This window comes from Trachurus japonicus, chromosome 1, assembly GCF_045865225.1.
Source record: "Trachurus japonicus isolate A0001 chromosome 1, Traja_1.0".
In the NCBI taxonomy this organism is placed as follows: Eukaryota; Metazoa; Chordata; class Actinopteri; order Carangiformes; family Carangidae; genus Trachurus; species Trachurus japonicus.
Genome location: NC_140907.1, coordinates 15698471 through 15713273, shown reverse-complemented (window position 1 = coordinate 15713273; position 14803 = coordinate 15698471). Strand labels below are relative to the sequence as shown.

At 43.8% G+C, this 14803-nt stretch overlaps 1 protein-coding gene across 50 annotated transcripts in view; it reads right to left on the bottom strand.

Annotated features, from left to right (window-relative positions):
- Positions 1-14803, bottom strand: part of nfixa (nuclear factor I/Xa) — a 110958-nt gene that overhangs the window by 21150 nt on the left and 75005 nt on the right. For 26 of the 50 annotated variants that reach the window (XM_085775290.1, XM_085774949.1, XM_085775057.1 and 23 more), the window contains 5 exons: positions 2253-2315; positions 1831-1905; positions 1437-1560; positions 888-923; positions 335-462 (listed from right to left, as the gene is read on the bottom strand). In XM_085775290.1, the coding sequence (XP_085631416.1) occupies positions 335-462; positions 888-923; positions 1437-1560; positions 1831-1905; positions 2253-2315 (426 nt within the window). The remainder of the gene's footprint in view (positions 1-334; positions 463-887; positions 924-1436; positions 1561-1830; positions 1906-2252; positions 2316-14803) is intronic. The other 24 variants (XM_085774957.1, XM_085775088.1, XM_085775158.1 and 21 more) reach the window with 1 other exon arrangement.

Here is a 14803-nt window from a genome sequence, read left to right as displayed (position 1 = left end):
AATGTTTGTTTTTTCTTGAAAACCTATAATTTTGTTTGTATGCGCTGATATATGTTGGGTGCTGCTGTTTTCCTAAATTGCACAATGGTCAGATTGAGGCAAGGGTGGCTTGTGAGTGAGTTGGGGGGGGGGGGACGAGTGCTCAAGGATGTGTCTATCACCAGAGTGAGGGCACTCTAAGTGATTGAGGTAGGGTGGATTTGGAGCAGAGACAGAGGCAGGTGGAAGCACTGGTTTGGTTTTTGGTGGTGGTGAAGTGGAGGTCTGGCCGGAGTGTCAACAGTTTTCATGATGCTCTCTGAGTGGGTGAAGGGTGTGGGGGATGGAGGGGTACCTGCATCCATGTCGTTGGGCCACGCACTGGACTGGGAGGAGCTGGCAGCAGGCGAGCGTCCAGGGTAGAAAACATCATCTGTGGGGCTCTCCAGCTCACTGTCATCTAATGACTTCCTCTTGGTGGAGCTGAGGACATGAGGAGGATGTTTGAAGGGTTGAGGAGAGGTGGGAGGCAGACAGAGAGAAGGAGGGGGTATGATTTTTTTTATATTGGCAGGAAATGTAGGATAAAATAGGGATAAACGGGATAAAATACCTTGCAAAGCTGATAACTTAAAAATGATAATATAAACAAGCACTGAATCTTTTTAAGAGGCTTCAGGTTTTGCATCTTAGTGGAAACAACAATACTATCACAAAAAGCAGCACAGACAGGAAAAACAAGAAACGTCAAAACTACGAATGAAAAAGGAGGAAAAAGAAAGAAAAGTTAGAAAGCAGAGACAGACACACAGTAAGACTCTCTCTATGTGTGTGTGTGTGTGTGGCTGTGTCCTTGTCTGTGCATGTGTCTCCTAAGTTTGTGGCATTGTAGGTGTTTTTATAACTACCTCCGCGGAAGATTTGCGTACAACTCCACCTCAGACCTACAGTGACAGCGGATGACAGAGGTAAGAGGAGAGAAAGAGACAAGTTAAGAAACACACAAAGAGAGGGAAAAAGCAGAGAGAGCAATCACACATCACATAAAGAGGAGACCAGCTAACAGAGAGAGACACACATATATATACAGTAAAGAGGTTCAGGACGGATTCCAAGATGTGGAATGGGCTATGGTACTGAACGTCATTCGCAGTAAGAAACCTCAATGAAATACTTAAACTTGCCAGTAAAGTCATCCTTGTGATAAGAAGCGATATACTGCTGGCACATATTACTGTGACTTCACACTTCCCTCCAGTCTGCCTTGGGCATCACAGCAAATCACACGCCAAGGTAAAACTGCTAAAGGCACACGGTGGCTTCTCCCACAAGAGCCTCGACTGATGGCAAACAGCTGGACTTGTATAATGATCATTGGTGTTTCTGGAGCAATATACACCTCCATACACCTGTGCACTGACTGTTGTTTGTGTGGACTTGCAGCTCAGACTGTGTACCTGGTAGAAGGAGGGGAGGTGAGCGAGCGTCGCCCCAGAGCCACCTGGTTGATGTTGTAGTAGCTGGGACTGCTGTCCAGGTCGGCCAGTGAGAAGTTAGGACCCGACGCTGTGGCTACAGGAGCTAATATTGAGAAAAATAAAAGAACGGGGAGAGAAAATTAGTTTATATATTCCACAGATTTTCATGGGTTAAACATATGTCATGGAAATACATTGTGTCTTAGTAGTAAATATACTCAAAAGACATGCAATGGGCTCTTTGATCTAGCTGTCCTGTTGCAGTTTGTCCCCATCAGGAAACAAATAAACCACCAAAGACACTCTTGATATACTATTCATTTACACTGTTTCTTGTCTTTGTTACTAGGCCTGAATGCGTATAACTACTTACTCTGTGACACTCTGACCAGCTCTGCCACGTTCCACACCCCTGAGGTGACGAAGCAGTCCTGGAAACTCAGGTGCCCTGGACAGAAAAGGATGTGATTATGATTCACAGACACACAAAAGACTGAGAGGAAGAAAAAAACAACACTACATCAGAAATTCATGAAATCATGAAACCAAAACCCCAAAAAATAAAAAACCAAAAAAATTTGGAAGACACCCTGCAAATCACAACCCTTAGAGAGGGCAACCATCTGCAACTATGTTTGTGGATCAACATCTGTGTGAATGTGTTGGCTAATTGGATCCATAATTGGAATATGTTAAGACTGATAAGCATGATGGAATCAATTCTGGTATGCTGATTTGACAGTGTTTGGACATGGACGTGTGTTTGTGCGTGTTTGTGTGAGTGTGTGTACCTACCATTGGGCGGTGGTTTAATGTCTGTGTCCCCTTGTTGGCTGGAGCTGTCTGATTGTCCGGATTCTGAACACACACACACAGAAACAAAGACGGGCGGGGGAAGTAGAGAAAGACAAGTGGTTAGAATCTGGTTGGTTTGTATGCTAAAAAAGTAATGAAAAACATACTGGTGAGTGTACAATGTCTTGATGAATCATAGCTATGTATCAATGCTGCCAAGACTGTGATATTTGAGGTGTGAGAGGGAATAAAAAGGACTTGCCGTATGTGCTGGGGTACGGTATACATCGTGTGTGTGTGTGTGTGTGTGAATTCACACATTTTTTTGTGACAGTCTTGTATCTAACAATGTTGTCTCCCGTCTCCCTCTCTCCCTCCTGACTTAAGGTGCAATGATTTACAGTGTGCTGCTATGCCATTTAGTATCTAACCACGCAATCATATTCCTCGCTCTAATCCTATTTAATACCTTCTTGCTGGTAGGGATTTAGTCTGCGTAAACAGAGCACCTTACACATACACACACACACACACACAAATATGAACACACACCCACACAACTACCGGTATGCACTCTCTCTCTCAATCTGTTTCTTTAATTTTTTGTGTCGTACTTTAATACATGTAATCCTGAACACATGAATGCATAAACACAGGCAGTGACCCTGTGACAAGGCCGACCCTGCCAGTCTGCCAGACCGGAGGAGTTTCAAGCGGCGTAAAGTTGAGGCAAAAACGCTTCCTTGTGGGATCAAATGAAAAGCACAGCAACACAAATACATGTGAACATGCACATTTACACAAACACACACCTGTTATGACTGGCCTGCGAAAAGCACTGGGGCCCTCACTTACAAGAGCAGATACAAACATGCCAAGTCTTGGCAACAAAGGGTCACAATTAGACCTGGAGGAGCTACAGGCAAGAGAGAGAGGAGGTTGCAAAGTTGAGGTTTTGTAACATGAGTCCTTAGAAGAGTTGGTCTGAAGAGGGTGCATTCTTGTCGGGGCCGTGAAAAAAGATGTCAGATGTGTCTACGGATATATGTTTCTGAATATATAACACATGCTCGGCAGCTGCATGTACTTCCTCTATCTTTGTGACCACATGTATGAGTTGGTGAATGAGACTGAGCTCCATTTCCAGGACCAGTGTGGTGTGGGGGCTAATGCTATTGGCCATCCACTCAGGCCTACCTAGGCCATAGCTAGCTAGCGAGCTAGCTAAAGGAGGTGTTTATCTGCAGGCTGTAGGTGATAACAGAGCACACACACTCCTGCCAGCAGCACTTGCCTTGCAGCCACACTAAGCCACAGATTACTGAGCAGAAACAATAACAGACCTGTCTCGCTGCCTACGAAGCACTGCTTATCCACAGAGAGAGGGGCGAGACAGACGAGAGTGAGAATGAAAGAAAGAAAAGAGAACAGAAATGAAAGAGAGCTTCTTTTTCCTCTCCCTTCACAAGCACAATCTCTCGCACTCCTCTGTCTCTCACTGGCTGGGTGTAATCCTGGCAGCCATCTTAGAGCTTGGCAGCCATCTTAGCATTGGCGGTAGCGCCACATTCCAGCTAACTGACGGCACTCACTCCAAACATACGAGGCTGCGCCCCCGTCACGCACGCACCCAGACACACACACACACACTCATACGTGGACAAACACTGAGGTACACACTCAGAGTAAACATATATGATGGCCAATGAAAGCTGTTGAGAAAACAACCTGACTTCAATGGACTTTTTACTGTCATGTAGTATTTCACCACAGGGCTCTACAATATTGTAAATACTCGATTTCTCACACCATACGTGCACCGGTTGGACACACAGCCACTGTATGTGCAGTATGCTTGAGAGATATCTCATGGTGTTATATGGAAGTGGTAGGGCACGGTTTGCTGCCACGAAGCTTCAAGAGACATCAAGAGAGAATACTGTAACAGATGGAAGTTTGACTTTATTCTATTGATAAAGTAGATAAAACCTACATTTTCTTGTTATCTTCCTTTATGGGGAGTATGATGAGGATAAAGAAATTGTACATTTACTGTGTTTCAAGACCCCCTCTGTGTTCTGCAATTATCAAATGTCGATCGTTTTTTTAATCTAATTACATATGTCTACTAACAAAACCAACCATTATATTTACATTTGTGTCATACAATTATGTTTTATTATGTAGTATTACACACACACACACACACACACACACACACACACACACACACACACACACACACACATGCTAAGGTGAGACAACTCTGCAGCACTTGTTGATCAGTTATGTTTAGTTTCATGAGAATAAAGTTACAATTTTTATTTTCCTGGTATCTGCAGGTTAGAGGGGTCAGATCCAGGATCTTTTGTTTAGTTGACATTGTGGAGATCCTGTCTCACTGATACTCATGATATCTTTATTTGGAAACCTTTCTTTATAATACTTACCATCTGAAACCTGCTCTGTATAAGTGCAAACAGAGAACAATTTTTCAATGTGGTCGTATCATATTTTGGAAAATCCTGCTCTCGGAAACCCTGCCCTTGCCGTTTCTTAGATTTCTTGTTGACCTGTCATGACCCCAGCGTGTTCTGCTGTTGCAGAGGTGTTAAAGACCACAAGTGAAAGCTGAGGCTCATGATAGATAAGAGACTGTCAGGGAGATATGTGCCGCAGGAGAGACACTGATAGCTGTCCTCAACATCAGCCTAAGGCCAAGTGGCCAAACCACATCAGCTCTCATGGTATATATATAGACAGAGCGATACATGTGATTGGTCAACAGTAGATACAATGAGTTTTTTCTTTTCTAATTCAAGATTTAGATTAAGATTATTGATCAGATTATAGATCGCTCCGTGCTGTCTATAGAAAATGGTTTCAAGCAATATGTTACATTATTATTCCAACTGCACACTGTCTGTCCATCAACTGGAGAAATATTGCACAAGTGTGTGCATGCTGCTTTTTAGCACCAACTGATTAGACAGCAATCACCAAAGATGGACTACCGTAATTACCATTTAGTCATTGTCTTGTTTTGTAGAAAGATGGAAATCAACACAACAAGAATGAGCAAACTCTAATAGCCATGTCCTATAAGAAAATAGTGCATGGGGTAACTATTTACCAGGTTGAATTCCCAAGTTGGAATTGTTTTACATTATCAAAATAAACTACAGAAATCTCCAATGACAAAAACATGTGTCCAATCATACAACCCTAACAGATTAAGAAGAGTCCATTTAGCTCTTAAAGAGCTGTTATGGAGACTGTACAATGAGACATCCTGGCAAGATGCTGAAGCTTTCAACAGCTCTGGCTGTAGTTTTATGTGCTTACAACACACACAACATCTTTAACTGGAAATCTGTGCCACTGTTGAGTTCAACAGTGCATCATATAGCTCGGTAGAGAAGTGAGGGATACAGGGGGAGAGGAGGTAAGACAGAAGAGGTCTGGTTCATGATTATCGCCGCTCTGCCAGCTGCAGCCTACAACAGCAGCCCCCCTGCCCCCCCTCCACACACACACACAGCCTCCTAACCACACATCCAGCCCCCTTATCTTCCCACCGCAGCCCCCCAAAGCCCTCCCTTCAGCAACCCCAATCATAGTCCTGCAGCCCCCCTCCCCACCACCGCCAGCAACCTCATCTCTAACCTCATACCTTTTAGCCTCTACTGCAGCCCCCACAAAGCAGTGAATTAAAACAAACTACAGACAGAGCATACACCGTAATGATGTAGACATAAGACATACTTGTGACTGTTAGGACTATGCTTATTTATTTATGCTCATATACTTTTTTGATATCCAACTGTTTGACAATTGTTGTGAGTCAAACTGAGTGACCATTGTGACCATGTGATGGTAATAGCGGTTTGATAAAACAATAGATTAACTTTATTTGGTTGTGGGCACGAATCAGTCAGTCTCGTAACAGTTGGGACTACGGGCCGCAACACTGAGGTTAAATCTAAATCAAGTTTGGCAGTATGAGTCCCAGTCACTAGCAGAAAATGGGCTTTCCTTTCCTCACTCTCCAGGTGAGGGAAAGAACGCAGGGGTCAAAATGAGTAACTAAGTGTGTAAATGTGTAGAAGCACATTTCTAACAAATGCGGCGAGAGAAAAAACATTGGAAAATTCATGCTTTTGCATGAATATCTTTTCCTCTATTGTAGAGCCAAAGTAAACGAATGGCTGGTGACAAGAGTTCCAGCTCCAGCAAGATGAAAAGATTGGAATAATTTTTGTGGCGGTTGGCAAACCAAACCTGTGCTAATATTGGACCTAAATTTGACATGTCACAACAAAGACAGCTAAATGTACACGTTTAGTCCTTTGAGCTTGATAACTTAAGAAATCAAGGCTTTGCTCTTTTTGACTACAGCTTAATGACGGCTGCCATCGTTGGCTGCTGATTGCAGAATTACCCAAAAGGCTCCAAGGCAACTCTCACAACCCCACCACAATCAACATAACCCCAATCTTAGCCTTGACATACAGTGCTGTACCCCCCACTGTGGTCGCCCCCTCCCTCTCACAATCCTTCAATCTATCACTGTGTGGCTTAACTCTTACCATCTCCCTGACATCCAGCACATATCTCTGTGGCTGTGCTCTGCATTGGCTCCATCTGTACTGCATTATGCGATATTCTCATCTGGTCCCTCTATAGGCACCTCCTTTGGTGTTCCATTAAAGCTCCACCTCATCTCCTTCAATTGATTCTTTTCATGACTCGTCTATTAGCCCTGTGATTATCTGTTGCTCTGTTGATCCCATGGGTCAGAGAAAAACAGCCCTGTCTGACTAAGCAATCCCACCATCCATCGGTTGTGGATGAGATTATGACTCAGTGACCTGTCGAGTTCCGCATTGGCCGGCTGGTGAAAGGGGTCAGTCGGTCACTCTTTGTGGCCAGCAGAGAGCTAGTGCAGGAAAATAAAGCTACGCTGAGAAATACCCAGATAAAAACACATTCAAACATGACCTAAACGCACTGTGCACTCTGCAGTGACAGACAACGCTGCTAATGCACAAATTGCATTTCTCCAATGTACGAGCTGGTGATTATGATAATGGGATAAAAAGTCAAGGTCAAAACTGAGAGAGGTGACAAGTGGGCTCTGCAGTGGCACATCACTGTTTGACAGATTCACAAACAGTACTGGCCATTTATGGATCTGTGCAGTGCTGATGTTCACACACCTAATATACTACAAACCAACAAGTGAACTGATGTGCTCTGTAGCCACATCAAACCAGTGTTTTTCCATATGTGCATGCATGCGCGTGTGTAACTTCATGTATGTGCACAGACTGTTGGTTCACACACAGATTCCCCTCCTTGTTGGAACAAATGTCAACTCCACTCTCCCCCTCCTTCTCCTCTTCCCCCTCTCCTCTCTTCTCCTCCCCAAAACACAGGATAACGCGGTACAGCCTCCCAATTGGGTTTCGCTTAAGAGGTTTATCGGTATGTTGCTAAACATTCTGACCTTTTTTTAATCCTTAATGCGCTTAAAATGTTCCAAACCCTCCTAATCCCCCCGGCTATCCCACACAGATGTTCACTCAGCTCTTTTATTGGACGTTATTTTATTATTTATTTCCTTTTTATTTATGTATCTTTTTCTGTTTTATTTTTTTAAATAATTTAAGTCTGTGTCATATGAGGGTATATTTCTATTTCAGTGTTAAGAAGTCTTTATCTTTGCTACTGTTTAGTGTATGTGGAAGTGTATGTGTGCAGTAATGCTTTTGTCATAAAAGCCTTAACAAGATCCATGTGTAGAAGTGTGAATGTGACCTTTTCAAATGTTTACTTTTTAAAAACAAAAACTTGTAAGTTACTTAGAAATGAAACTTGAAATCTTACAGCCTCATGAGGGAATAATAACATGAACAGAACCCCCCAAAAAGTGATGATTTAATTTGGTATGTGTGCATCAAAAACACACGGGGGTTTGCATGGATATATGTACAAATCTGTATGCACAAACATGTATATGTACGTATGGATGTATGAATGTATGTATGTATGTATGCATGCATGTGTGTCAGTGTGTATTTGTGTTTGTGTCCCTGTATCACTGTGCCACTGTGCCAGGCAGGCAGGCTGTGTGGCGAGGTGGCAGAGTAGGGCTCTGTGTATGTGTGTGTGTGTGTGTGTGTGTGTGTGTGTGTGTGGAGCAGGTGTGCCTGGCTGCCCTGCGCAGCTTGCTGCCCATCTGTGCTCCCGTCTGTGTGCCGCCTGCGCCTACACTCTGCCAACAGCACCACACCACGGCATGAAGACCCAGGAGAGAGGGATGCTGAGAGACGAGGGGAGGGATGGAAAGAAAGAGAGAGAGATGGAAGGGAGGAGGGGGAGGAGGAGGAGGAGAACAGAGGAGCAAGGGGGAAGGATGGAGGGAGGAGCAGAGAGAGGAGGGAGAGGGGGATTACAAGGTTGGGAGCATAGAGGATAGGAAGGGAAGCAAAAGAAAGTGGGAGAGGGAAAGGGAGGGGGTCGTGGAGGTCTGGGTCTGAGCATGAACTCGCAGGGATTGAGTGGAGTGGGTGATAGTGAGAGGGTGGGGTGCTGAGTGGAGGTTTGGGGGTGTGTGTGTGTGTGTGTGTGTGTGTGTGTGTGTGTGTGTGTGTGTGTGTGTGACTGGCTGAATGCCCATACATACCCCCCTCCTTTATCCCCTTCACTCCTTCCCGTTGTCCCTCCCTCTCCCCATTCATCCTCTTATCCTCACCCCACCATCACCTCTTGGCTCCATCAGTGCAGATTACTGTGGACCTGTGTGACACAGCTACACACTATTCTGTAATATTTCTCCATCTCAGGGTTGGGACCCAACAGTGGGTTCTATGGATCTCCAAAAATGGGTCCCCAAGCCTTATCCAAAGATATTGGCTTTGTAAAGTCACCAGGGTATTCCCAAGCTGCTACAATATAAGCTCTGCTAAATATTAGGCTGTAGGCTCAGAGGTAGTATCCCCAAAACGGGGTAGATTATATTAAATTAGGCAACCCAGTGGCGTATAAAAATTAATTTTGGGAAATTCCAAGATGAGAGCATTAAAACCCAAGGTATGGCAATTAGGCCAATTTAGAGTCCTTCATTACTGTATGCAATAAAACTAGCAAATAAAAGCAAATCAGATTTTTGTTCAAAGGGTTTAGAGTGAATGGATATATTCTATCTATCAAGGTGGAACCCATTCACTTGTGGCATTTAAAGTAAGCCAAATGCTTACTCAGAGGGATGTAAAATGACTTCCCATGAGGGGAATTAACTTAAGTACAGGATGTATAAATCTACTGTTATGTGTGTGCCTGACTTAGGCCTGGTTTGAGTTCTTCTGCTTCAGGCCATCTGTCCCCATGACATCAACACTTTTAAGATATAATGTTAAATCTAGAGTAAAGGTTTGAAACAGAACTCCCACCATCAGATCTGTTTACTTATGTGTTTCTTTAACAATGTGCCCCAAAAAGCCAGTTTATCAAGGCTTAAATATTTTTTTGCCAACATACCCCTTCATCAACCACTTTACTGTACTGAGCTGAAAATGAGTCATGAACTCAGTATCCACACACGTGTCATGGCTTGTTTCATTGAGGGGCAAGGCAACTGAAACAAAGCATTGTGTTAACATTGGCAGTATTGGGTGCTTGTCAGCTTGTTCTGTGTTACATACACTATCAGTAAAATGGATGCAGATGAAAGAATAAAACAACACTAGGATGGGCTTTTTTTGTTGTTGTTGTTCTGGCAGAGAGGAATGCCATGGCAAAAAATAATTGGGATTGGGTCAAAGAGGGAAAATTGTATGAACTGAAGTGTATCCTTGACACTGAGTAAAATGTAAGCAAACCTGTTGTTCATATAGGAGCAAAAAGGAGCATGTAGTAGCCTATTGTATGTTATATACGTTGTCTTTAATGACTCAAACCACTTTGTGAGGAAATAATAGTGTTTGTGAGATGACAAACCCTCAAGGGCCCCATTTGATGCATAGCAATATGATCATTACTATGCACTGCGGTCAAAGAGGCTTCCAACACAACTTTGATTCATAATTAATATGGACGGTCGAGTGGAAATGGGATTCTGTGATACAGAGGAGTCATGCTGACAAGACTTGCTTTTTTGGACAGCCGTTCAGTGTCCTGAAGGACAGTTAGGGCTCAAGGAGCAAGAATCCTACTTAATCATGGCACAAGAAGCCTAACACAAAAACATGGAAACACACACTTCCACAAATTATACTCCTCGACGATGTGTTATGAAGAGAAGGCACACAAGTGTCACTAACTTCTGATGTGTGAACGTATCCTGATTAATAATGAGGAATAATTTGCAGAAACAGTAACACTTACACGCTATGATGTTATTAAAAAGAACATGTAAGGAGAAGCACTACGCTGAATTAATTTGTTTAACTTTGGTGCATATATTTGTGTTAAACTGTATATTAGTATCAGCATTTTTCATTCATGAACATTGAAGGTGCTTCATTAGCAGAAGCTTGCACGTACAGCAAGTGTGTGGCTGTGTGTATGTGTGTGTGTGTGTGTGTCTGTGGCTGAGGCTGGGGGCCCCCAGCACGGTTCACGACCCAGCCTAACAGAGTGTGAACGTCCCCCTGCCGAGCTGATACTGATATAACTGTCCTGTAAGTGGTGTTGACACCAGCATTATTACCCTGTCAACCTCCATCTCTACTCAGCTTAAAGGAGTCAACTGGGGCGGGGGCCCAAGCGTGTTAAGGACCAGTGTCTCTGCATTGCCCTGCTCCAGCCCAAATAAATACAGCTGCACAAAGGCCGGAAAGGGAAAGAGAGGGGGAACACAAGGGAGGGAGGAGGAAGGAGGGAGGGGGAGGGGGGAGGGGGGTGCGAAGGGGGAGGGTACCTTACCCTTGCTGCTACCTACACAGCGTTCGCAAGATATAAACATCAGAGAGACGCACACATGCTGAAGGGGCCACTGCAGTAGGGGGCTACCACCACCAGGTGGCATTTTCCTGGCACATGGGGAGCATGGTGAAATGCAAATAAAGCAACAAGGCCTTGGGCCAGGCGTCTCAGCTAGCTCAGACTTCACTCTCTAGACTGTGGAGAGAAGCAGGCCAGGAGCGGAGAGAAAGGGAGACAAAGAGATGAAAAGGGAGAGAGATGTGATGTGAATAAAATCAAAGTGAAATATGGAGCCGTGAATATTATTGAGATGTGAGTAGGAGCTTATCCCTTCTGCATTTTGCCCTTAGATAGCAAGAACCAACACAGTGTGCACACTATCATGTTCAAAGAAAGTGTTTCAAATCAAAATGCCTTACACTCTGCAACATCAGGAGCTGAGCGCATGGTAGACAAAGAGGCAGTTGGAGAGGAGAGGTGCAAACCGACCAGAAAGTGCAGAGACACAAAGATATATGAGCTGACGGAATGTGGATTTGCAAGAGAAGAGAACACGCTTAGAAAAGAAAAATAAAAAAATATACATAGCGCTGTGACAGAATGTGTATTTATGGCAGAAGGAGACAGCCATAAAAGAATGGGAAAAAACTCAGCAAAAAGAAAACGGAGAGAAAATAAATTACAGGGGGAGACTAGGGAGATGCACTGGGGACTACAGTGTATGAGAATAAGCCATGACAAAACCGAGCACCAGTACAACACTGATGCACAGCAGTGAGAGAGAGTACAGCAGCTTAAAGATTAAAGGCAGCACAATGATTGAGACACTTGGAGTACAGTGATCCAGTATCGTTACATGGAGCAGTTTGAGTGTTGTTTTGCAAAAAAGAAACTTGGAAATGTTGCAGAGAAAGTGCTGCACAGAGCTGTGTGTAGAGCTGGGGAGCGAGGGATGGCCTGTGTTGAGACTTGGATTTCTCCTCCCTCGGTCCCTCTTCCTGCTGGCCCAGATACACACTGTGGGTCTTTGTGCTGAGGCTGTTACATACACTTCCTGTCTGGCCAGCAGAGGGGTGCTTTAAGGTAAGCCTCTCCCATGTACTGTCATACTCTCTTTTCCTGTATTATTCCTCATATTTCTTCTTTATGCGTTTTGATGTGACAAAACTAACCGAATCAAGACTAAACAAATATACACTATATAGATTGTTATTTCACTGGCCTGTCACAATTTCCTGTTTGCTCACTTTTATCCCTCACGGTCTTTCTAATTCTTTACAAGACACATAAAAGAAAGTAAATTACACTAATAGAAGGCTAGTGCACTTGCACAGCCAAGGACACGTTGATAAGAGTGAGAAAACATCCTCAATACACACACACTCACACACACATGCACACACGCCCACAAAGTGATACTGAGCAAGGTTGCCAGCTCCTCCAAAAGCACCACTGAGATAACAGTGATAACAAACATTCTTCCTGCAGCCAAGTCTTTTTCTCCCGGGGAACAGTTCAATGAAAATTCTGAACAAATGTGCCACTTTATGAACATAACAATACATCAATAAGTCAGTTGGGTGAATGTGCTGCACTGGAAAGCAAGAGACCCAATTACGGAGGAACTCTTAAGTTCTTTGCTCCAGAGAAATGCAATGATGAAAGTACAGAGAGAATCCATTCATTTGAACGTATTTGAAAATAATGGCTGCTCTGTTGGGAGAGCATAAGAGTCGTAATAAAAATAATTTTCCGTTGGAAAAAAACCCCCAACACTTTTCCGTATATTATACAATAAGTCATATAGTGTTTAAAAATTTAGAACAGTGTAATTTTAATTAACTGTAAACATATAAACATAACACTTAGGTCTGTAGCTCTGGGGTAAACTGAGTTCCACAGTGGCACAGGCAGGTACATTTACTGTAGATACTGGACACTGTTGCTACCTGCTGAGTTGTGCACAAACGGTGCAGCACTCAGTGGGCTGGACACTGACACAATATGTGTCTCACTGGGAAGTGTGGACAATCCAAGGGACTCAATCCTGTCAATCCATGCCAAGAGGACAGAGGGATGGTGGGAGGCTGAAAGTAAGAGAGCTGTGGGAGGGAATCAAAAGAAAAGGAGGAGCAGGGATGCTAGCAGGAGAGGAGGAAAGGAGCTGTTGGCAAGTAGAGGAGGACAGTGAAAACAGAGCAGCATATAAAGCCTGTGTATATTATACTGTATATATACATGGGAGGAAGCTCCAGGAGAGCCAGCATGATCAAAGAGGTCATGCTGTCATGTTGACAACACATGCACACGCGCGCACACACACACAAACGCATACCCACAGAAGAGCGGAAGGACATGGAGCTAGTGCTGCCAAGCGGTGGTCACCTTTGACCCTTTGGCACTGTAGCTGGAGATGATGCCAGCCAGACAGCTCAATGCAGGAAGTAGAGCAAACAGTGTGTTTGAGCATCCTTATGGCTCTGTGTGTGTGCGTGGATTTGTGTGTATACAGGACTGTGACACGCAATGGCCAATCACAGTCATGAATTGAGATCATATGTGCAATTGAAAGCAAAGTTTGACGAGGTTGACAATAATATTCGCTCATTTTGTGCCATGTCAATATGCATTCATGTCGGTGGCTGTGCGTACACTGAGTTGAAGTGTCACTATGCCGACTTAATGGAGGATGAGGATTAAAGGCCATGTGGGAGGAGGAAAGGTAATGAGAGGAGAGGAAGGGAGAGGGGTTGGCAGGGAAATGGCAGAGGAGACAGACTGAACTTGAGTGTCAGATCTCAGGGGCTGAGCTGCCACAACCACACAAAACACAATACAGTTTACACTGTACATATACAGTTAGAGATGAAAGCGTGACACGTAGCCTGGTAATGTTCACACTTTCACATGAGCACGAACACACACACACACACTCGTGAAGCACTCTTTGTCCATTGTGTGGCCTGGTGAAGGCAGATGGACAGAGTGCTGAGGGGCAAAGGGTGAGGTCATGTGAGGGAACTGGAGCCAGGCGCCAAGTCAACCCAGTGGTCTGTATCACCAGTGGGTGACCCTGCAAGGATGTCCTTCTGAGACTTGGGATGTGATCTTTGACGCACCTAAGAGTCACAGGCACAGATAAAATGTGGGTGTTCACAGGTCCACTAGGGTCCACTAACACCGAAACACGGGTGTCACCACAATTGCCATTTAAAACTGTAAAACTATGAAATATTTAAAATAAGACAATCAAAAAAGATGGGTATTGAGTAGGTCCTGGCCAGATTTTTCTTTAACTGATAATTGATAAAATAAATATATTCAATGTGCAGCCAACTTTCCCTGACTGTAGTGAGCACGCTGCTTTATAACTAAAAACTGTTGTCATTTTTATTAGGAACACCTAGCCAAAATGAATGAATTCATAACATAGGAGTGGTTTGTGTTGACATATTGGTTCCAAATATCAATCATCAGTTTCCTTAATTACTAATGATCAGTATAGGTCCTAAAAAACATATTGGTTCATCCCTAAAACTATGAAGCAGAAATATTTAACATAGATAAATTAATAAATGACTGTACAGTATATAGGCTAATGTTTATCAGTCGTCGAGTGAACA